Source organism: Glandiceps talaboti, chromosome 7, assembly GCF_964340395.1.
Source record: "Glandiceps talaboti chromosome 7, keGlaTala1.1, whole genome shotgun sequence".
Taxonomy (NCBI): domain Eukaryota; kingdom Metazoa; phylum Hemichordata; class Enteropneusta; family Spengelidae; genus Glandiceps; species Glandiceps talaboti.
In genome coordinates this window covers 7,189,416-7,216,160 of record NC_135555.1, presented here as the reverse complement: position 1 = coordinate 7,216,160, position 26,745 = coordinate 7,189,416, and the positions used below count along the sequence as shown (strand labels likewise).

The window sequence follows — 26,745 nt, the reverse complement described above, 5'->3', positions numbered from 1 at the left end:
GATAGAATGTAGCTTTGTTAATGAGATTTTTGTCGAGCCAAACGACGTTTTGTTTCAGGGTTTATGATTTTCGTTGTAAATCTCATCAATTCGTATTTCAAGACCTGGTTTCCAGTTTTTTGGTCATCACACTGTAGTTTGACTGATACGTATTATTTGAACACCCAGACATGTTAAGCAGAGATTTTTAGCTACTCATACATTATCAATGAGAAATGCAAAAAATGCCTAATTATAAAAAGTCAATGCAGGACAGTTTGAATTATACATTTATAATACAATTAAGCTTTACAGAAATGCCTCCAAACAATTTTATTCATTAATGAGTTAATCTTATTTCTGTGGCCTTGGATTCTTTTTCCTCATTTGAGTTTTAATTATAGAATATTAATTTTCTGTGCAATATAAAGTAATATGTTAAAGTTGAACAGTCAAACTTCAAAGCTTTTTTTTTATATATGGGTGGGTGGAAAAAGTTTATAGTAACTTAACAACGCAACACAACTATACCTTCAGAAGGCATAGTATGGTAAAAAGCAACAATTATAAATTAAAACAGTAATAACAAATTAACTTAAAACAGTAGCAATAAAGAAATTTTGTGAAAATTGAATAAAGATATTATAAACAACTTTTCAAAATCTGCCTAGTGCCAGATGATTTTTTATACTTTTAATCAAAGAAAAATATTTTGTTTATTTATTTACTTATTACATTCTTTTATTTATTTATTTATTTATTTATTTATTTATTTATTTATTTATTTATTTATCTATTTATATATTCATTTATTTATTATAATTTATCCCACATTTGTTAAATAAAATTAACCTTTCGACAAAATGAACAGGACAATCCAAAATAAAATGAAAATCATCTACTGAACCTAAATTACATCAACAGCTAATTAATTCTGAATTATTACATCTACATTTAAGGCATCATCAATAATAAATTCTTTTCAAATTTTGGGTAAATATGGAGACTCCCCCCCCCCCCCACACACACACACACTTCCTTTTGCCTTTTGTTAAAAATTTGTCCAGAAAGCCATATTTGATGGTATTTTAAATATAAAGACTACAAATATTTTCATAATAACTATAAATATCTATTAATAGTTGATTAGCTGATCAAAATTTGGATTTTGAAGCTCAGGAAAATTTTTGTCAGGCGATTGAATAGTCACGAAATTCACCATCTTGGTGGGAGCAATGGACCACTCTATCCTCAATAATTGTTCATCATGGTGGGCATGCTGTTGGGCATATTGCATTGCTGATGATCGAATTATCAGCTTGTCGCAGATGCTTCTGAACTTTAGTTGACAAGACTCTTGTTTCCTTTGACTGTCTTTTCCTATTTCCTACCATTATCACTGTCTTATCAGAGTTTATCAAGTTTTCATTACTTAGTACACAGCTAATCATAGAACAAACTCACAGGCTGTTTGCTCACACATTGCTCTAACCAGTGTAAACATCTACCTATCCGACTAATTGTAAAGTTTGATCATAGACGCTGAAGAAGAAATGTCTTCTCTAACATCTATGGTTTGATCATTATCTACTTACATGATTCATGATGACCTCAATTTTTTTATTGATTTTAACTGAGAATAGTCGGAGACTTTTCAAATAAAGTAGCAGCAAATATTTATATGTTAGACTTGTGTTTCTGAGTCACAATGTACGTTGAAAGGTAATTAAAGACGTCAACCTAATAATGTGAGACAGGTTACAATTTATCTATATCTGCAGGCCAATTCACTATACTGTAGTCATTATAACAGCAATTTGTTATATCTGATCTGTGTTAAATGTGTTATAGCTGAATTCTGTATTTAATCTCTTCACCGCCAAGGGATATCTTCTTATATAAGTTTATACAAAGGTGAAAGGGCTCATAGACTACTCAATACTGTATAAAGCTGCGTACCAACCTTACTGATATCAATATCTGTACATTTACACTAGTAGTATATTGTAAAGGTGTTTTTGGCATCTCCATCGATTGCCCTGGATCATCTTTGTTACTCTATTTGAATCATCTTGATGCAGCTGTCTTCTCTCACTTTGTCTATCAGTTTTACAATACTGCTATATGCTAGAGAGTTTTAAATAAAAAGAGGCTTACAAAATCTTGGTACCCATCATAGATATATTTTTGATGATAGATAATTGTATATACCTGTCCTCTTGCATTGTTGAATATTAAATAACAAGAGCACAGAATTAGTCTGGAAAATTGTAAAGATGTTTATCCATCTTCATTGATTGTCCGTTATTGTTTTCTCTTTGCATCATCATGATGCAGCTATCTTCTCTTTCTTTCCCTGTCTGTATAAGCGTGGTATGCTAGAGAGTTGCAGTAAGGAGTACAAGAATGGGATGGCAATGATAAACTGCTTGTCATCGTAGCATCTCATTCTTGCTACGATAAAAGAGATAAAGGGGAATGCCACTACAGGAAGTGAAGACATTTTCATAAATTTTGGGTTCTGATGATTTTACAGCAGCTACATCTCACACGATTTCAGAGAAATATCGAATTCAGCTTGTGCTTCATGTGGGAATTTTTGTTGTGAGCCACAGTGCTTTTCATTCATTGATGAAGTCAACAGATATGCATATGCAGTAAATGAGCAATGAATATTCATCTAATTATCACTTTAAGTATTAAGCACTTAAGAGTCATTAATATTCATTGTTCACCTGTTGTATGTGTATTTCTGCTGACTTCCAACAGGAAAAATACCCAAATGGGGTACAAGTTCAGTTTTGAAATCGTGTGTAATGTAGGCGATGTAGAATCATGAAATGACTCTCCAGAACCCAAAGTTCATGAAAATACCTTTATCACCCCAAGTGACATTCCCATTTAAGCAAAACAGCCAAGACTTCCATAGGATTTTAATATTACTTTCCTGTGATGAATTTATGGCAATTAATATCAAATCATAACTGTCGCTATTGTTCCTACACTTCCTCTTTACAAATGAAAACATGAGTAGACAAGCAGATAATTTGGATTCATTATCTAGTAAATGAAAGTTGAAACTTAGAATTAAAATTTTTAGTACACATCATAAATGTAATATTGATCATATATACATGTGTGTGTGTGTGTGCATGTGTGCGTACATGTGTGTGTGTGTGTGTGCATGTTTTCTATCTTCTCTTTACTCAGACTATAGTGGTCTGAGCTCTTTACCATGCTTTGTTGAATATTAAAGAATGAGAGCATAGACTTTACAGGGATCTGTTTTAAGATATATAACTGGATATTATTCCCCAAGATTTTCATCATTCACCTGTAAGGAAAATATATGTTACCTAGACCTACCGGTACACTAGACAAGTAAACTACATAGCACTATTTACAAAAATAAAATCAAGAAAAAGAATTGTGAATTGGCACATTTTGAATCATATTTTTACTACTGCAGAGCTAGTGATGTGGACATATGGTATCATGATGTAGAACAACCAGGGTATATAAACCATGTTTTCTGTTTAAATACAATGACTTGGCTGTATATTTGTCTCGTCTTGCAATTTCTACAGACTAAACAACGTCTGTTTGTACTGTGTTCTGTTGGCCTAATGTTGTAATCACGTCCACCAATTAGATAATAGGTTTACATTCACTTCATTTGCTCATGTATCAGACTCTTGTTCCTGAAAAGGAATTACTCCTGCATGGAGACCTACACTATCCTGACCAAACAGTCTGTTCATGTATGCTATTTGTCTAGCCGACTTATATACACTATCAACTTATCTAATGAGAATGTCCACGAAGCCTTAGATGGTTGCTTAGTAATTATCAAGTCATTTGATCAGCTGCACTTCCTGGAGAGGAAGTCCCTGTATTACACAGTTGGTGGAAATGATGTGATTGTCTGGAAAGAAGAAGAAAAATCACCTTGAAGCTACTCAGCTAATATCAGTCTATTTATGTTCGTCTTACGTATGAAAGGATAGTGTGTGGGGAAAAATGCCAGGGGGTTGTAGAATAGGGACTGAATGAAATTGAAAGGAAATGTAATCAAAGTTAGTACCTAGATGTTCTTCTCAATCTCATGCCCATTAGCTTGATACCTCTATCCTGTCCAGACAGTATTTTACATGGAATTAAGACCTAAGTAATCTTTACATGGCCATGTTTCCAGGATAATCCATGGAAGAGGGTGGGAGGGGTATTTTCTGATCATAACTTGTAACCTCATTACTCAAACTTAATGTAAAGATCGTAATAAGTTTAATTCCATCATACTTTGTAACGACTGAAAATGTAATCTGTTCAAAAGTACAAATTTCTTGAAAGAACATTGTGACTTTAACTGTATTTATCACATGGTATGGGAATTATAATTATTTTTTTCAAAAGTAAAGATGAAGCTATCTTCTCCATAGTTCGTAAGTTTAACTTTTAAGCTTAAATATAAAAGGAGGATACTGTGTGTTATATTTTCTTAGGCTGTACCAAGGTACTGAAAATAGGGACCTTTTTTTCATTGTGAATTTTCAGATTTGGGCATTTTTTTTTCTGTCAGGAAACCCAAATAAAGTTTATAGCATTAGAAAGGTTACACCTTTGATTCACAGGACCACTGACTTTGCTAAATTATATTTTATGAAGTTTGACAAATCAGCTATACATGTTTCAGTTTAGAAGTGTTTCCACAGTCCTATCCTAAGACAGCAACTTGCTTCATCAGCTCAGCAAGCAGGTAGTCTCATGAGGGCGCACCATACAGTACAGGTACTTGTACTATTAGAAAATGTTCATTTATTTTGACAAAGCTGCTGGGTCCAAGTAAATGTAAAATACCAAATGTCATCAAAACAAGCTTGGCTCGAGAAAATCTAATACTATCAAAAAGTAATGGTGAAAGATTTACGTGCATCCACTCCAGGGCAAATTCAATGATATTTGCACAAAGGATACAAATAATGAAAATAAACTAGAAATAAAAAACCTAAGGTTCCTTATATCAGATTGCTTCAATAATACAATGTATTTGGGTTAATGGCTCATCCCGGTTTTCTTAACTCCATTGCTGGGCAACCAGTTATAACTTTAAACAAGGATCAAAACAGTGTTAATCAATCAATTAACCAATGACATCTGATTATAGCAACACTGTTATCATATTTGAATCTACCGATACAAGATTAAAAACTAAAGGTAATAAACATAATCCTGTTGTCATGGTAATTTTCATGTCTATGTTGTCAATCATCTGTTCCCAACTCAAATTCCCTTCATGGTGATTTTACTACATTTACACATTTATGTATTGTACATTATAGCTTTATCTATAACTCCCCTATTTTTCTTTTGTAATGTATGGGCCAAGGTCTGGAAAAGCAGTCACACTATTAAGTTATTATTATAAATATATCTTTTATAATACTATGTTGTATATTCATCATGGAAGTATGAATGGTATATGAAGCCATATCTTTCCACACATGTATATTATGGGGATTTCACTTCTCTCTTTATTGTTACAGTTAGTGATAACACAGCTGAAAACATAGGCATCAAATCTATGAATGGATCAGTATGTTTATTATCACAGAAGTACAAAGAATTCTCTGTACCTATAGCAACATTTTACCTTATGGTGGAGGATCAAAATAGAATTAGAAGGTTGATTTATTTTCTTGCTAGCCTATTGTAATGCGTGTGTAGCTGAAGTAAAAGTATCAACCAAGAAATAAAATGATTATTACTTCTCTGGTGCACAAAGCGACTAAAATTATATGTTATGTTATTGAGTATTATTAAAGTCTATAAGCTGTGTACAGTGTACTCATTCAATAGGAACTAAGTCTTACTATATCTGTCAAGATATTAAGCATATTATATATTATATATATATTATATATATTAGGAAGTCAGTGGTAAGATTTATCCGTAGCACAGTGCTCGATACGTCTGCACGCAGAGAGGAGTATATGTTGAGGGTAGAAGAAAATCAAGTCGGGTTTTCCGTCTCTACAAGCCTGTTTCGTGAGTAAATCACTCGTCAGGAGATGCTGATGTACATTATTAAAGTCTATAAGCTGTGTACAGTGTACTCATTCAATAGGAACTAAGTCTTACTATATCTGTCAAGATATCAAGCATATATATATATAATATATTATATATATTAGGAAGTCAGTGGTAAGATTTATCTGTACATCAGCATCTCCTGACAAGTGATTTACTCACGAAACAGGCTTGTAAAGACGAAAAACCCTACTGATTTTCTTCTACCCTCAACATATATTATATATATTATATATAGTATATATATAGTATATATAGTGAGATAGAAAAGAACCTAATTGCACAAATTTTTGATTGATTAAACTCAGGCTGTGCTATTTTTAAATCTGTCATTTTGCACTGTGTTGTGTTGTGTTGTATTATACATTGCTCATTGCACACGTGTTAGTGTGTCTGTTGTGTGTGTGTGTGTGTGTGTGTGTGTGTGTGTGTGTGTGTGTTTGTTTGTTTGTTGTTTGCTTTCAAGACGATTGATGTACAACTATCCTATACAAATTTTGTGATCAGGCAATTCAATATGCGTATTAATTGATTCAATATCACAACAAATACATCTGTACTGTATATCTGGTATTTATAAAAAGTTTATTAATTTCTAAATCTTTTCAGTGATAAGCTGTTCCCTGCACTAGGATTTGGAGCCAAGATACCACCAAATGGAGAAGTGTCGTTTGAATTTGCCATCAATTTTGACAGCTCTAATCCATTTTGTGCAGGTGAGTCATATATCTGTGATGTCAATGGTTACAATATGATAGACCAATCTGTTGTCTAATTATGGTACAATTGATGTACATGTAATATCAGTATGGGCAGGATCAAAGTGCCAATTTTGAGGCAGCAAGAGCAAGAATGTTTTTTTGAAGTCAATCCCAGTTTTGTCTGTTATTGGAGAATTAAAGAACAAATCATGAGAAAATAATTGTTGCGTGTCCTCCAGAGATATTTCATCCACATAGTTGTATTACCAAAATGCTTATGACGTGACACAGAGAAATTAGAACAATTTGAAAGTTCTTTCTTAGGTTGAAAAAAAAATTGTAGTAGTTTTTCTTATCTCAGTTTGTGTTTTCTTGTGACAGGCATTACATAATAGTGTAGGCGTTTATAAGTTTCAATCATACATTTTGTACATGCTTATAATACATTATAAATACATTGTGTCCAAGACTTGATGTTACAATACTTGTCCATCAATTTTGCATGCAATAGGTGTTCAAGGGATACTTCAAGCCTATGAGAACTGCATACGTCAAGTTAAACTGTGGGGTCCAACCAATGTAGCACCCATTATTTACCATGTAGCTAAATTTGCTCAACAAGCCCAGACACAACAGGGAGCATCGGTAAGTTTTTCTTTTCTCACCTTATCTCTGCAAGCATCATAACACCAGTCAGCCAAGCAGTCATGCATGCATGTACTTCACAGGATGCTATAAATTGGCTTTGTTCATCTATCTCCGTGACACCTACATGAATTTCTCTAATGCTTGGAATAATTTCATTCAAACTTGGCTCAAAGATCAATGCTTGAATGTGAAAAAAAATGACATTTAGAAATCAGTTTCAAATGTATGAAATCAATTATAAGATTTCCAATTTGACCACGTACAGCTACAGTGTGGCATATACAGAAACTTGATGCTGGGCTTGGAATTCGTTTTGCCATCTGAGCCAGTAGGCTGTGCTGTTGTATTGTATTGTATCATTTTGTGTTGTGTTGTGTTGTGTTGTGTTGTGTTGTCTTGTATTGCATTGCATTGTGTTGTGTTGCATTGTGTTGCATTGTGATGTGATGTGATAGGTTTGGGTTTGGTTGCATTGTGTTGTATAAAACTTGTTGTTAATATTAGTAGTATTCTTATACTAGTATCCAGTGTACTATTCCAACATTGATAAAATTTCCTTGACCACGTCATTGACATAGAATTTTGCTTTATTGCTCTGTTCAGCAATACTTTGTCCTGTTGCTTCTAACTGATGGGGTACTGACAGACATGGATGAAGTAAGACAAGCCATTGTGAGATCATCACATCTCCCCATGTCAATCATCATAATTGGTATAGGAGATGCAGATTTCTCTGACATGAGAGTACTGGATGGGGATGATGGTGTGCTGAAGACAACACGAGGTGAAAAGGTGGCCAGAGATATCGTACAGTTTGTTCCATTTAGAGACTACAAACATGTAAGTCTAGACTTTCTACGTTAGTATGTAAAAGTTTGCTTGTATTGTGTGTGTGTTTAATACTCAGCTTTGTAGACGATTAGTTGATTTTCTATAGGCACAGCCTGGATTTAACTTAAAGTCTATTTCTCATGTAATTGTCTTCATTTACTTTGTTTACTCATCATCAAACCTTATCCCAGTAGAGCTATTCTGACTGACAAGTTGATTTAAGTACACACCTGACAATACTTTTGAGACATCAGCAAAAGCTTGTGATGTAATGTTTCCCAAGAGTAATTTCACATATGGTAGTTTTAATTTCACTATGCCAGAGTCCATGAATAGCATTCATTCTCACAAGATGCTTGTTTTAATTTGGTTGTAGCAATTTCTCAGAATTAAAGTAATAAAAAGAAATTCCCCATCTACCTACTTATACCTTCCCATTATTAAGTCCCAGTTCAGATAAGGAATAAAATAGGCATAAACAACTAGTTGTCTGGCACATCGTCGCAAACCATGGCCTGTTTTACATCACAGTTCTTAACAAGCCGTCCCACTGGATTTCAAATTGTAGCGGAAATAACAGCTCTGGTTTGCGAGAATGGTCTGGCAGAGCTATAGAAAAAGTGTCGAATGAAATAATAATCCCTATTAATCCTTATGGCTGCACTGCTGAGATAACACTAGTGCAAGAACCTTGGATTGAAACATGGCATTTAAACATGTAATAGGATATACATTGTATAAAGGGTGTTGTAGGTAATCTATGCAAATGCAAGAAATTCAAACTGCCATACACAGCATCATCACAGAGGTCTTGTTTTCACCTGAGGCTATTTTTCTTTCCCATGAAATATGTGTCTTCTTGTTTTCATACAAACTCGTTTTTGAATGCATGAAGATTGCAAATTTATATCAATACAAAAAACTTTGACATTATTTGTGTTGTTGGTGTTATAGAGCATTACAAACTATGGATACAGAACCTAACCTAAACTCAGTCATTTTGTGTCTGATGTGAATTTGTTTTGGCTTTAAGACATGTATATTATTGGAAACCTAACATTAAGTGTATACTGTAATTTGTTTTATTCGCAAACATATATGTTTGCTGTAAAATTCAGAACATTCATTACTATACAAAGTTACAATATTGCATGACTGTTTATGATAAGGTCATATTGTACAATGTACATACAAAGCTTACAATGGCACTATAAAAAGATAACACTTGTATTATTCAGCTGGAATTTTTAAATTAAAATTGGTAAAAGAGGTACATGATATAAAGTTTTACTGAAAAGATATTGAACAAAAGGAGTAACCTTGTAGTTTTTATTACAGTTTGTATAGCCTCAAATGCCTTTGAAAGCAGGAATGAAAATGTCAGGAAACATTTTTGTTCTTGTCAATAAGGTCAATAAATTATGGATGCATATAGAGGAGACAACGATTTTTATACTCCAAGAAGAAGGGTTCAGTCTGTGGGTATGTAGTCACCCATAAGATAGGAAAGGTTGTCATTAATACAGTCTGAATTAGTAAAATTAGTAGATAATCATTAATTGTAATCATTAATTATGTAAATAAGAAATTAATATTTGTTGGCTGTTTACCAAAACCTAATTTTACCATAATTGTAAAATTGAAGACGTAATTAGAATTTGATATGTGTTGATTTTCATTAGAGGTGGTGCAGTAGATTTTGAGATATTGTGTTTACAGACAAAGACAGACAGACAGATGAACAGATGGACAGACACAAGCATGACAGAATACTTCCTTATGCCATGGAAGGTCAAAAGCAGCTCAAACATATACCCTAGAAGATATAATGATAGGACATTGATAGATGATGGAGAATGATGTACATATATTCTATTCGTTCCATTTAGTAGACAGATGGCATTCATTTGTATAGAATTCTAATTACATCTTCAGGGACTTCCCTGTTTAGATTATCTTGATTACAGGGTGATATCTCCAAGGCACCACTATAACTTATTTATGTAATGTATAATTGATGTCTTACTAGCTTGTCATAACTGTGTGTTCTCATCACTGTAATCTGTACAAACTGGATCCCAGTAACTTATAAGTCATCTTGATACTCTGTAATGAAAGGGAAACTCTCGCCTTAACAGACATAGTATCTCTGAAATAGCTTAGTTGATGTGCTTAGGATATCATATGTCAAGAGATAATCTCATACTCAAATAACATTGTAAGTTGACATGATATATTTCATGTGCTCAAGTATAACAGCAGATGGAAATAATCGGAAGACCTAGAACATGTTGTGCCAGAGTTGTTCATGATTACCTTATTTTTCAATACTTTACCATGCTTGTTATATGGCATGTTGTCATGGCAATAAAGATTGATTGGTTGTTAGTTTGTTTGATTATTTTATATATTGATGGTTTTATACTGTGGTTTCAAATTTCAATAAATTACACATTTAGAAACCTGACATTAATGTCAATGTAAAAGGACCTATTAAGCTAGAACAGATTCAAACTATATGGTTAGTATTATTGTGACAGCTGGACATGATCTATTAGTGAATGTTGATGTAATTACATTCACATTAGGGCAGGGTCTCTGCAATGTTATGACAGGGAATTTTTTTCTCAAGTGGTGCCACATTCAATCTTATTTCTAACTGTGATACATATATCCTGGCAAAGGGACAATTAACTTGCTGCAAAGACAGTTAGTTAACTAAGCATCAAGACTATTAACTCAACACAATGTCAGTGACAGTAACTCAGCAGAGAGACAATTAACTCAGTACAAAAAACAATTAACTCTAGCACAAAGACAGTTAACTCAGCACAAAAAACAATTAACTCTAGCACAAAGACAGTTAACTCAGCACAAAAAACAATTAACTCTAGCACAAAGACAGTTAACTCAGCACAAAAAACAATTAATTCTAGCACAGACAGCTAACTCAGCACAAAAAACAATTCACTCTAGCACAAAGACAGCTAACTCAGCACAAAAAACAATTCACTCTCGCACAACGACAGTTAACTCAGCACAAAAAACTATTAACTCTAGCACAAAAACAGTTAACTCAGCACAAAAAACAATTAATTCTAGCACAAAGACAGTTAACTCAGCACAAAAATACAATTAACTCTAGCACAAACTTTAAGACAGTTAACACAGCACAAAGAAACATTCAACTCTTACACGAAGACAGTTAACTAAGCACAAAGAGACAATTTACCCAAATCAAAGACAATTAACTCAGAGTAAATACAATTAACTTGGCACAGAGGGTGAAAAGATAATTCAACACAAAGACAGTTAACTCGGCGCAAAAGGGCAGAAAAACAATTAACTCGGCCCAAAGAGAATTAACTTGGCACAAAGACAAATAAAATGATACTCTTTATGTATCACATTGTGAATATGCTATCAACATCCCTACCACTTACGGAAAGTGGATCAGACAAGGTTAACTTTACAATAATTACTTTCACAGTAAGATATAGTGTTTCAATTAACATGCACCTGTGCTGTCACCTTGCCTGTAGTCAGTTCATACAAGCCATTACAGAATTTTTATTGAATACCCAGAAAACATTGTGTAGTCTACATGACTCTCTACATCTGATTCAGTTAAACTCATTTTATTGATATTTTGACAGAATATATTAGGCAGAACTTCTGAGAATGAAATGACAATGTTAATATTTTTTTCATCATCAAAACTTGCAAATACTCATCAGCAAGCTGTTTTTGATGAGAAATCAGCAACTTTCTTGTAAGTGAATCTAGATCATATTTTGGCATTGAGTATACATATGCTATATTTGCCAAATTCATCACTTGAAAATAATCCTAAAAATCATGAGTTTCAGAAGTATTGCTTAGTCATGTTTGTCATTTCAAAACCAATGCCAATGAGATGCCGTTTCTAGTTCTTGTGACCTCTGCTTAATCTTGTTATGGCTTCTTAATTAACTTTGGAAGAACTCAAGTGCAATATTGAAATGATTGGTCTAAATTGCATGGTTCTAATTTTCATTTCAATGTTTTGAATGACTGCACATCTGAGTTATTGACACATAATAAGGCCACTAATTTAGGCAGCAGAAACTACAATATACGATATTTTATGTACATAGTGTATTTGTGTAATTTTCAATGAAAGCTGCACTACATGTAGCTGCAATTGAAACTGGATTTGTTAGATGACTTTAATACTCATAATACCATACACCACTGAACAGCATTTAACCACCTGTGGCTTATAAATGTGTATGTATAGCAGTACATATAGTATGGAACGATACATACAAATCAAATTGATTTTGTGTCCACCCCCAGAAATCAGTGCCCCCAATGCAATCAAGATTCACCCTGTTAATACAGTCGTACTGAAGGATAGTGTCTAGTTTTAGGTAACATGTACACTGTCTAATTAATTCAATTCAATTCAATAGAACTTTATTCATCCCAGACATAGGCAATTAAAGGTTGGTTATTATTGGTATTTTAAGATTTTATTGGTGAATTGTCTTATCAAAATAATAATACTCAAGTTACAGGTAGTGCAGCTTGTAGACTAAATTTGCTTAGAAAATAAATAGTGATGAAAATGTTTTCTTATACATAAACATAATTCACTAGGCTTAGTAATTCATGAGAATCAGTCTCTGAGAATTAATTGACAAATGTAAAATGGTAAAATATTCTAGTTTGTAAAAATTTACATTTACAATATGTGAAAACTGGGATTTCTATATAATATCAGTGGCCTGTGTGTAGGAAAAATGTGAATTTTGCTTTAAATGGAATTCTGAGTGCAAAGTATTGAATAAGTTTCTTAGTTCTTGCTTCACTACATACACAATCACAATAAAAGTTTACGGTCTCCTAGACTAAAGAATCCCTTGTACATTGAAGTCTGAAGTCTGACGCACCACCAGAACTGACCTATAAATATGCAAATCAACCTGTGATGATACTGTAATTTGAATAATGAATAGATTTTATTGCTCATGATGGTGTATGCAAATGACTGAATAAGAGTCAGAATTGCTGCTGGCCAATCTAAATGGGTTGATTTTAGGTGTAAGAGCACGAACAGCTAGGAATAAAAGGGTAAACCTTCTAACTGTAAAGGTTAGTGACTTCAAGCCAATGGTGATTGTAAAAAGCATTGAAGCAAACAATTATCTAATAACACTGGGAATAGTTAACGTCAGATTGTATTATGCTTTGCTTTGAATGGTTGTACAAATGTATATTAAACATTCTGTGTTCAATCAAACCCGAAAATCCTAGAGAAGGGCATGACTTAATAACCAACTGCAAACTTTTTTTACGTAGCCATTTTTAGAAAACAGTTGCAACTGTAGATTGAGTATAATATCTAATAAGATCGTTGTGTGAATTAATTAATTTTAGTACTGAGCCTCAGCTATACATTAATGCCATTGTTGCTATTTCTTTTTAACATTCATACTGACAGACCAACACTCATTCAAAGGGTTATATGTATACATTCTAATAAATTACATTACACATTATGGATCGTTGATTATTTGCATTGATGTATGCACATACTTAAATTGGTATTTACACTGCATTGAATTGCTTGTATACCCGTATGCAAAGCACACACATGTGAACACGACATCACATGAATGCAGTACAGTTATATATTTATGAAATTTGCTGTATTGGATGTTAAAAATATGTAATAATAACAGAACCAAATGATGTGAGAGTGCCAGTTTGGGTACTTGGGGGGGGGGGGGGGTGATGGTAGGTATTCGCATTTATGCTTGCAGTATTTCTGCTGCACTTTCACTTGCTCTAAACTTATGAAATACGACCACAAATAAAACCACGAGGGCTCATGGAAATACCCATGTTTGCATTCACTTCAACTGGCTTAGACTAATCTTTCATAGCACTAAGATTTCTCCAAGAAGTCTATTCAAAGTGGAAACCAAATTTGATAATCCAAATATATTGATATATCATGACAGGTGTTCATGTCATTTATCCAATAAAAAGAGCAGGACTGTATAAATTTATCAATATTAATAAACCTATAATATGACTGCAAGGCAATGTTATTGACAAAGCTTCTCTCTTATAGCAGTATTTATTCTCTCTAATCTGCAGTAAACGAGGGAAAGAAAATTCATCTTTTAGAACATTACATCAAGGAGAAAGTCTTTGATCAATTGCAATAGCCAACTATGGTTGATATATTGAGCTTTTTCATTGAGTATTTATATATAATCCCATGAAATCAATGTTAGTTTTACATCATACTGCTCCGAGTATGATTACGCGGACTAATACAAATTCGAGCGGGTAGGCAAGAATTTGTAGTCAATGACTCCTGTAATAGTCTGAATTCAAAAAAATACTTAGCTCACAGTATGGATGTACTTTATGCTTGTACACCAATTAAATGTCAAATAAGAAAATTTATTTAAAAGTATTTCACTTTTATTTTTAAGATACAGATATACCGCAATGTCTAGAAAAAAATTGCCAACTTTAACCTTTAAAAGGGCTAAAATTGGAGATTTAATGTAGAAATTTCATGAAAAATGACCGTGTGTACCTTATTAGAAATAGGCCATGTCGAAATCCTGTTTGCAATGTAACTTGGAATAACGTTAGTGTGTTCATTACCCTGTGTCATCAAATAAATTGGCAATATCTTACATGTGTGACAATCAACATCAAGCAGTAATAGCGATTTTGATATTTTTGGCAGGAAAATACGCAGTTTGTATTGGACAAATATTTATTATTGTACGCAAGGAATGATACATATTAAAAAATACAAATTGGTATTCTCAGAAACTTGTTTTATTAAGATTAATAAGTAATAGAACCTGTAATATCAACATTGCATTCACAACAACTGTCTTTCATCATAACCAAGAGTTAGATTGGAAATTGTGATCCGTCATTGAATTTCCAGAGACGAAATCAATCAAATGCCTATGCCACTTCTATGAATACAAATGATGTGCAACTGTTATTGGATTGAAATTTGCAGCAATACCACACTACTAACTCAGCACATCGAAGGTATAGTAGACTTTTAAGATTAGAAGTGACACTTTTACGTGGCGTTAATATCGTTGCACTAGTGAGATTAATTTAGTTTTGAGTATGCCCTTTGGACAGAATTTAAAGAGAGTATGCATGTATAGTGAAATTGGTCAAAGTTTCTTAGTATAGTGGAGCAGGTCTGCTTTGTATCAAATGAAATTATCCTTTCTAAGCAACATATTGTTCTGAAATTGAATGTTTAATGCATCACAAATAACCAAGTTGTGCATTTAGCAAAATATGTTCAAGTGATGTAATGCATTCAAATTCAGAAAGGTAAAAACTCATTGACAAATTTGTGGAGTTAATATAACCTGTAGTCGTGTCTGGACTATCTGCCAGTACATGTTGAGATCCCTGTTGAATAGAAATTGACAAGGTTACTGAATACTTTTATATATACACTGATCATACATTTACAAAATAATACTTTTGGCTTGACTAGGGTGTGTAGGATACAATTATGCAAGATCTTAGTTCCAAAGGAATAAAAACTATGAGGGTATAACTGCTTATTATCTGTTTCTCATGACACAACTGACATATTTCTTAGCTCTGATGCAATTAATTGAAAAAATACACACCCGCTATGGCCAGATTTGAAGAAAAAAATAACATCACTAATGCCTAGATAGTCTCGGTTACCCAGACTGGCTCACTCTTAATGGAGAGTTCATTACATGTATTTGAAAGTAATAGGTATCTGTTGCTCAAGACTATCTCACAAGTGGTACCGGAACATCTCATATTTGGCAGTGCACTATTCCCATGATGAATTTGTAATAACAAAAAGCATAAATCACATCAATTTTATTTACTCTTTCCCAAGACTGTTTGGGCAGTGCATGGCAGCCATTAAATGAGAGCTCCCAATGATGGTAGTCAGGGTAATTGAAACTAGTGGATAAATAGTAATATAGCAGTGCTGCCTTTACATGGAAAATATTATTGTTGTCAACTTATGTATAGTTTAAAGTGGCAAATATGCAACTGAACTTTGATCGTTGATTAATAAAATAACTTTACTAAAAACTTTACATCGTAAACTACTAATGTATACATTTTTTAAAAATTTTATGTTCAGAAAACGATTTAGTGGTTGAATGTACAAGTAAACACAAGTAATCAAACTATTTGTTCATGTGACTTCTGTTTTCAGTAGGATGCATGAATGATTTGATTAAGGCCATAGATTGCACTTCTCCAAAATTATATGATAATACATGTATTTGAAATTAACAGGTTTCTGTTGATTGGGTAGTCGATGGCTGAGCGGTGAGATCTTACGTCTCTTACCGCTGCAGTATGGGTTCGATCCCACCCAGTGCCAGCTGGGTTTGATTAAAAATTACACAAGTCTGTATATAAGAGGGTTGATGCTCAGTTTGACTCTGCCAAACAACACAGGTTTTCTCTGGGTACTACAGTTTCCTTCTGCTTCTACAACACTAAGGTGCTATTCAGTGGCAACATTCCACAAATTTCCAAATTTGTTTTTATTTTTATTTATTTTAAAATTTTTATTATTATTATTTATACATGGTGAAATTTTAATCTATGAAAAAGCAATATGTACATCTATAGACCGGAAAATACAGTGGTTACTTTATGTGTATACTCAATTTATTTTAAAGATTACTTCCTGTATGTACAATAACAAACTTCACACAAGTTTAGTTTTTTACCAATTATTGAGTTATAAACACAAACTTAATCTTCATTGTTTCAGAGTAGAAAAATAGAGCAAAGTTGTTTCAATCTTTGACATCAAAATAAATTTCCATTTCTCCTCCATATGGCCACTTTTAATCAAATGTGCTCATTCTTCTTCTCACTACAATTGGAATTACTTGAATTAAGGCATCCAGGCTATTATGGGGCAATCTGGGTTACCTCGATGTTTCACTCATGGGACATGATTTTTTTTTTTTGCATAAAAATAGACACATTTCAACTCCAGACTAACAGTAACAGATCAAGGCACCACACACAACAGGATTCTTCACCTAATCCCATTGAAAAGTGATAAGCATCGTTATTCACTGTGCAATAGAAACAGGTTATTTTTGGAAATGATTACAGATGGACTTAATGATTTTTGTATGGTTTCAATTATTTATGTTCCTGCTGATAAGCAAAATAATTGCTTATCTGCATCTCCATCCCAACTGTGCATGGTTTCTCTATAGTTGTTTATTTTTGAATTTGAAGTTATCTGATTCTGTGTAAGGAATGTCATTTCCCATAAGTGCCAAGCTATTTCCAGTTTCCCTGTAGATATCTAAAGGATTATATTTATCAACGGAAAGGCCCATAACCATGAGTGCTCACCCAAGGTAAAAAATGCCATCACCATGTCTAATGCATTTACCCAAAGTACTACATCTGTTTGAAAGCATGAACAGTATGACAATATCGATTATATAGAACTAGTATTCCGGTTTTGATCTCAAAAGTCATTGTGTCTGAACCTTTTACTCCCATGTTATGTTCCATTGCCGATTGTAAAGCTGTCCTGCAGAGAAAATCATTGTATGGATTGTAGGGAAAATGAATTCATGAGTGGATTGTTAATGCATGCCATGTCCTATCCATATGACATCAGTGTCATTTTCCAAGGATTTAGCACAGTAGAGGAAGAAGGGAATTTAATGATGTTCAAAGTTTTTTCCAAGATATATGGAGAAGGGATAAATTTGATGGTAAACCAATACAAAACTAATTAATTATTTACAACCATTATTATACAATAAAATGCTGCACATATGGATGGAGATCAATTCCCATTTAGTAAATAATATTGTTGAACTTTAAGTTCATAGAGCATATCTTTTTTTTAGCATGACTGCAGTGAGGTTCAATAGTGCTAAGGGCATGGTAAAATGTCTGTCTGTGTGTGGATGTGTTTGAATGATATGAAGTCAAATACTGGTGGGCCAATTACCATGGTATTTGGTTGGGATGATACTCTAGCTGAAAATTTGTGTAAATCAAAGTGATCACATTAAAGATGTACAATTGGGTCAAAAGCTGTGATATTTGGTAAAAATTAAGTGCAAAAATTGCTGTGCATATTGGCCTGAAATTTGGTTGGGATGATCGGAGGGATGCTTTGATTAAAAATTTTCAAAGACATAATTACTGCCTTGTTAATATGTAAATTAGATACAAAAAAAATTCACTAATTTTTGCCAGAAGACGTAAACGCAAAGAATACGAGGCTATAAGGTTTGATAGTTGGTAGTGGCATTTCATGGGGTGTCTCGACAACATATTATTCCATGTAAGAATTGATAAACTAATCAATATCATCATTGCAAGTTAGACTGCAAACTGAGTTAATTGGATTGTGTAGTAAGAAATGTAATATAATCAGTTGTGCTTCATAGCCATCGGAGATATTTTTTATGTCAATTGCACCCTGCGAATGAAAACTACTTGAAACCTTAATTACACCTAAGACTGAAATGCTGTACTAAAAATGTGTAGTCATACGCAGACGTGCACAAGTTGTAACCGATAATGGACAGCAAATATTGTATTGAACACAGACTTTAAAATGTACATGCTAAGATTTCTAATTGCACAAATATTAGACTGGGAAATATTTTTATTTGAAAGTCTAGGAACTGTGTTAGTGCCATACAAACTGCATGAATAAAATCATTGTATACTGTATGGACATCACTATTGCATGTATGTATGCAATTAACCTGGGTCAAGATGTCTTTTCTAGCGATGGTATTCATTCAAATGATTATAAGAATAGTTTACTCCTAGATGATCGATTGAGTATGTCAAAGAATGAGTGTTCCGAGGTGTTGGATCATGGAAAGGAAAGGATGGACAAATCCTTGTATTTCAGCTGAAATCCAAGTGTCACGACGTAAAAATCCTTTTGGCATAGTTGGAGATTTATTTGAGTGAAACCTACATGTATCTGACAAACTGAAAGTCTTAGAATATGTATGGATATATACAATGTCATGTAATGTAGCGTGTATTGACATTCACAATCAAATGTGGTGAGATGATACACCTGGACAGAAATGTAGTTTTGTATATAATGCATGAAATAGGGACTGTGCATATATCTTTGACATTTCAAATACTATGTTGAATCATGCATTATAGAAATAGGTATCATGCAGTTGATCAATAATCAATCAATTAATCAATAACTGAAGAGAATAAATTTGAATTGTAACTCAACTAAAGTAACAAAGTCTCAGCTACCATGCGGGAGGGGTGAAACCACATACTATTACTACTATAGATAATCTCATGTTGCCCTTTAGAGTTAGGATACTGAATTGTCTATTGCCATGCCATAAGATTCAGATATATCATTGTTATTAGAGAAATTTGTCTGACCTATATTTATATAGATGGTAGACTTGTTACTTCCAGCTATTATCTAAAAATATTTCATGTTGTATGTACACTGAAGTCATGACACTAAATATGAACTTTTTAACAACAATTTGTTGTGATATTAAAGTTGTATATAAACATTTCCCTTAGTAATAGTTATACAAACATCTCTAGCATAAAGTTGAACTCTTTTTCATTGTACAGATGTGTATATTTAGAGAAACACAATCATTTACTTTTCAGATTTTTCAGATTCCAGTAGTAATCTATGACTAGTAACCCTACTACAGTAAAGACATTGATGTAAAACCTTACATCAATTTGCCTTGTTTAGGAAAAGCTTGCTTCTATTTAGGTGATCTGTGTTTAGACAAAATTACTTTTTATTTCATCTATGACTGTAAAAGAGATTTAAAAAGACAGCATCATTGAATACCATAGGTCAAGCCAATTTCAAAGACTTGGATCCAATGTCAAGTAATCATTCTCTCAACTCCATAGATTAGCCTATGTTAACCAATTAATCTACTTCTGCCTGTATCTTGACAACGTGTACAATGTATTGAACAAATCTCTAGAGCTTTGAGCTTGTCCTTCCATCTCACAGTTACTTGTAACTTAGATAATAACTGAAGGCACACATACATAACACATTCAATAGAAACTGCTTTAAGTGGATATACTAAAATATGTACAGGCACACATGCATTACACATTCAAAATATATTCATATTACCGGTATAACTTTTGCTAAAGGTGTCTCTCTGTGTGTCTCATATATATCATTTATATACGTGTATTTACTGTGCTCAGCAAATACATTTGGCACCTAAAAGACAGCAAAACAAATTACGACATACACTGGTCAGTTCTCAAGCAGGCTTCCTCATACTCAAATGTTACCAAACGATGTCAACTATGTCTCTGGGAAAAATATTTTATTATAACTGCTGACAAATCAATGACCTTGAACAGCAGAACTGAATTAATCAGTAAATGCCAACACGCTAACAAGTTCTTACTTAATAATATGTAACCTTTGTTTTCAATTTTTTTGTGTACACACAGCTGTCAATGAACACACAAAAGTTATGTACTTAAAGCAGAATGTAAAACTATTACACCTGACGATCCGTCTGGTGAAACGGTCTGTAGCGTAAAGCCATAATGTAATATCAGACTCGTCTATATATATATATATATATATATATATATATATATATATATATATATATATATATATATATATATATATATATATATATATATATATTATATATATATATATATATATATATATATATATATATATATATATATATATATATAATCATCTGGTGAAACGGTCTGTAGCGTAAAGCCATAATGTAATATCAGACTCGTCTATATATATATATATATATATATATATATATATATATATATATATATATATATATATATATATATATATATATATATATATATATATAGACGAGTCTGATATTACATTATGGCTTTACGCTACAGACCGTATATATAATATATTACGTAGCTACATACATACATACATGTATAGTGTTCATTTACAACTTTAAAAAGATATGCTAGTCACATCAAAATGTTGCTGGAAATATTTCTTTTGGGATTAGAAGGAAGACAGACTTGAAACTTTTCAACCTATTCATTGAGTCTCAACTTGAAATTAAATATGAAATTAAATGACTACTCAAAAGGAACTGGAAACTGGAATATATGATATGATTATTGTAAGATTTAAATAATGTGATTTCATACTGCATTTAAAATAAGACAAGCTGATGTTATTATTCTGATTATGTGACAATATTGAATGACATTCCCATTAATGAATCCCCTTTTAGTAAGATAGAATTACTTCTGGGAATCATGGATGAATGGTTACCTCAATATGTAGCTGTAGCCATGGGAAGACTTGTCCATTAGGTGTGTCATATCGATAGTCTTACTTTTATCATTAGTCTTACTTCAATTGTCATTCATCCTTTATTTGTCTTCATTCAGCAAAAGAAAGTATGTGTGGCCTAATAGGGCCTTTTCACTATGAGTCAATAGATGAGTTGTGACAAACCCTTAGGTCAGGAGTATTTTCTGGCTGAATGAAGGAAAATATTGGAGAATAATATAACTACATGTATACCTCCCCATGTATAATTAATGAAAAAATCAGAAAAATAATTGCTATTTTAAATGATTCGGCTCAAATTTCAGTACAGCAGAACCAATGATATTGGCACATGTGATTTAGGACGATCAGGGTATAAATCACATATTTTTTGTTCAAACATATTCAACTTGGATTGTATGAGTCATAAGTTACTTTAGACAGAGCATACCGTGTGACTTTGTACAAGGTAAACTGATAATATGTGACTTTGTGTCCCTCAATGAGTTATTTACCCTCAGTAATATGTTCACTCTTCAAACTCAACCAAGTCATAGGCCCTCTCTAAGTCAATAATGGCCCAGTCACCCTTGATTTAGTATAAAGGTTCTTCCGCAATTGCTTATTTTGATGACTTCATTACGATATTCTGTATAAAACGTATACATTGTACGATGTTGTGTTGTATTAAATGGGTCAAGGTCAAGTTAATTAACAAAGTGCTACTTTGAATTACAGGCAAGTCCACCAGCCCTGGCAAAGACAGTTTTGGCAGAGGTACCCAAACAAGTGACTGATTATTTCCAGAAAAGGGGTATTACTCCAAATAGTAGACCAGATGCTACTCAGTAAAAGAAGCAACCAATGAAGCAAAGTGTATACCAGATGCTACTCAAGAAGAGGAGCAGCCATTATGAAGCAAAGTGACTGAAAACTTAAGGCTGTACATTGTCAAAATGCTTGGCAACAGTAGTCATGCCTTAGCAATGTCATGTAGAAGCAGTATTTATTAAAATACTTTTAGGAATTAAAGGAGTAATACTCCTCAAATTGATTTCATAGGGTAAGCACATAACACTTCACATATTAACTAATATATTTTAAATCATGACAAAATAATCGATATTACAAACTGGGGTAATTTAATGACTGACATAAATAAGATGCGAAACTAAAAGGTGTAAATTTGAATTTCAATAAATGTCTTCCTGGTGATGGTTTTATTTTTAGTACAATTAAGCAATAAGCACCAATTCAGTGCCTTCCTGCTGCTAAATATTATCTCAGAGAAAACTAAGATATTATGTATGAATGTCTACTCATGTGCTTATCAATGTTTTACATGTCACGAGCAGATGCAATAATTCAATAAGTAACGAGCTCGTGAGCAATCTGTGTCAATTGCAATATTGCCATTGTTCCAGTTAGGAACATCCAGGATAGTTGGGCATGTGATGCTTATATTAAGTTGGGCATATGATGCTTATATTACCAATATACAAGTGAAAATTGTCTAATGATTTCCACAATTTTGAGAAAATTAATGATTATTACATTCCACTAGATAAATGTTTACTCGCCATATAATAAAGATATTGTAGCTTCAATATAGTTATTTGCCCCGTCAGATCAGGATGCTATCCATCCTCCTCATGGGGCAGTTACCATCTGCTTCTTTTGGACAAAACCCGTGAAGCATTAACACAAAACAGGAATGCATTAAATGTTACGTATGGCTTTGCTGTAATGATTATACATGTCTGACTCATGTCGGTACAGTTCACCCATTGTGATGATAGAGCTAACACCATTTATTTTCCATTACATGAGTAGCTAATTGATGCAGGTATAGTGGAATAGAAAATAGTCTGGGTTTTTTAAACAACAGAAATCAGCTTCTTGTATGAAATATTTACTAGATACTTGTCTCATGTTTTAAAGAATTTAAAATGATTCGTTGAGATGTACAAAAACACTCATAGGAATGCCTTAGTAAGATGTTAGTCATCACAAATTTTGAAACATGTTCACTTGTTCAAAATTTAAGTTTTAAGCACTGTACACCTCGAAACATTTCATGAACAATTCTCCGTTTCCGTATTTTATACAAGTTGTGAAAGAATGTCATGTATTATATGTTTGCTTCATACTTAGCTCTTTTTGCACTCTGTATAACTTCAGAATTTCAATTAGGTTATTAAGGGAAATATGTTTAAAAAAGGTAATAGGTTATTATATAACAAATCTAATTTACATAATACATTAATAGGTCGCTTGTACTTTGTAAGTATTTACAGGGTAAAGGGAATGATATTATCATAGGTACTTAAGGTGCATTTTATGATAAAATTCAATTTCTGAAATGTCAATTTTCATTTTAATATATAGAGCAGAGGCGCTACATTAAGGTAGTACACATCTGAAGGAAATATTTCCCTGAAAATCAGAGTTCTTAAAAATCTCTCCAAACTTTGTCATATGAAAGCTTGTTTCTGGGCCTTTTGAAACAAAAAACCCAGAAATTTGGAGGTTCACCATCTCGTTTTTGAGGAAATCAACAACCTGATATATTCCCATACAGCCAACACAGTACACAGTAGATACTGAAAAGGATATATTATATTGACCTCTGTAGCAAGAATGGTATGGTGACCCCTCATTACTGTCTTGATTTTGATTTAGAATGGTTTGATTTTTCCTGAGCAAGGTAAGAGCAAAGGTTTAGGATTATTTTTTCAGAGATGCTCAGTGCTTTTACGTATACATTTCATAAATCTTTATGTCATCATTTTCTTAATGTGTACTTGAATATTAAAAATGTGAATACATTATATCAGAAACATGATATGGTACACATTTTGTAAAATAATTTAGAAAGGAATATGACATGTTAGTCTGTTTCAAATCCCATTTCTATGTTATATCATGTAATAACAAAAAAGGTCATTTTCCTTTTCTGACATTAAGAAAACCTTTCATTTTATTTTAATTTGACACTTTTCTAATAGTTGTATTTATTTTTTCAATGCAAGAGTCATGCAAACATTTGCAAAGGTATATCAGTAAGAGAACTTGATATGAGAATTAAGCATTCAGCTATGGTTATTGTAACACGTTATGATGTGTTATAAAGATAAACTTGCAGAGATGGAAGTACAGAAATTGATGATTATAAGCTTATGTGAGTAGATGGGCAAATTATGAAACATTGAAATAAACTCTCTTTTGTATGCTCTTTGTACTTTACATGTATAATTGTATCAGTCAATCATTTACCACAGCAAGTTGTGTATCTCTCTCTCTCTCTCTCTCTCTCTCTCTCTCTCTCTCTCTCTCTCTCTCTCTCTCTCTCTCTCTCTCTCTCTCTCTCTCGTCATTGGATTTTTAATACCTTCCACCCACCCACGCACACACGTGGGTGGTTTATCGCTTGTTTCGTTGAAAGTACTTTCAATCCGAATGCCAAACAGCAATTTGTCTTATCAAATATTGTATTTATAGTAAGGCAATCACAGTATCTATTTTATAACAACCTATATGATATCAGCTCAAAGCTTGAGTTGATCTTCATATCTGAAAACAGTAGGCTTCATAGCATGTCATATTGATGACTAATATTGCTAAGCTATGATGACTTGTTTTGATATGATCTTTAAAAGTAGTGATGAAGCATGGTAACCTTGTATCTTGGACCTCTGACCCTAGATATTCAATTTACAATTCAGTATAAAGACGTAATGTTTTGTCTAAACATAGATCTGGCTCAGATATTTAGAACACTACCGTATTTGTTCATCATAAGCATTGTAATTTGAATACATTCCCGACAATTTCAAATTCTACAGTTTGATATATATGTTATATATACACTCTCAGTATATGTAAAATGTCTGTAATTTGTAAACAGTGCTCAATATATATGTATGTAGAGCGGCATAAATAACACAGGATCAATCAAGATATACACGAGCCGTTACACAGTGTTTCACGCAGTTGCGATCATCAGTTGTCTGATGATCGCAACAGCGTGAAACACTGTGCAGTGGCTCCCATGTATCTTGCTTGATCCCATGTTAGAGAGAGAGAGAGAGAGAGAGAGAGAGAGAGAGAGAGAGAGAGAGAGAGAGAGAGAGAGAGAGAGAGAGAGAGAGAGAGAGAGAGAGAGAGAGAGAGAGAGAGAGAGAGAGAATTCAAAAGAATAAGAATGTTGTAAATCGTTACTCAGAGTTTCAAACTTCCTCAACAATCATCATCAGGCTGAGTAACAACTTATAACATCCTCAGGAGTAGGATAGAGACGGGAGTCAAATTTTGAAACAATTGAATCATTGAATCATATACTAAGACCAGAAATTATACCCTAAAAACCACAAACCACTTTCTCTAAATTTCCACGTGAGGGCACAACTTTCCAAAATGGCGACATCCATCGAAGGGAAGGCTTGTGTAAATTCCGAAAAACAGATTTAGATTTAGATTTGATATCTTAAACGTGTCCTATCCAATATCAAAATACATGGAGAGTATCAGTGACAAAACATTTCTAGGTTCAAGCCTATTTTGAAGAAAAAGGAAATAAAAATTGTAGTACCGTGCTGGAGTGCACATGGTCATTGCATGTGCATGGTACACATAGTACTAGTAGAATGCACTTGGTGATACTGTTTTCATATTTGACCAATATCTTAAACGAAAACGAAATATCACCAGGGACATTCCTACAAGTAGTACTACTACTATGCATACACATACACTCCAGTACAGTACATGTTGGGCCCACAATTTTTTTTTAGAATTCGTCTTTCTTCAAATAAACTTGAATCTAGCAATGATTTTTGTCGTGGACACTCTCTATGTATTTTGACACTGAATAGAACAAGTGTACGACATCAAATCTGTAATTGAATGCTATTTTCAAAAGAAAACTAACACTCACTAGCAAAGGACTTCCTGTCGATTGCGCCCCCACATGGTGAATCAGAGAAAACTGGTGTGTGACTTACAGGTTTTTTGGAGATGATTCCCGGTTATAGTATGTGATTTCATTGTAACGTTTAGATATTTGACTTCCGTCTCTATCCTACCCCTGACCCTTATTTTTTTAATTAAGTCTATAAAATTATG

At 33.0% G+C, this 26,745-nt stretch overlaps 1 protein-coding gene across 2 annotated transcripts in view; it reads left to right on the top strand.

The window, feature by feature from the left end:
- The window catches only part of LOC144438288 (copine-3-like), a 37,008-nt gene extending 12,151 nt beyond the window's left edge, over positions 1–24,857 (top strand). For both annotated transcript variants that reach the window (XM_078127343.1, XM_078127344.1), the window contains exons 12-15: positions 6,676–6,782; positions 7,279–7,412; positions 8,019–8,255; positions 22,360–24,857. In XM_078127343.1, coding sequence (XP_077983469.1) covers positions 6,676–6,782; positions 7,279–7,412; positions 8,019–8,255; positions 22,360–22,473 — 592 coding nt within the window. In that variant the 3' untranslated portion in view covers positions 22,474–24,857. The remainder of the gene's footprint in view (positions 1–6,675; positions 6,783–7,278; positions 7,413–8,018; positions 8,256–22,359) is intronic.
- Positions 24,858–26,745: the final 1,888 nt, after the last annotated feature.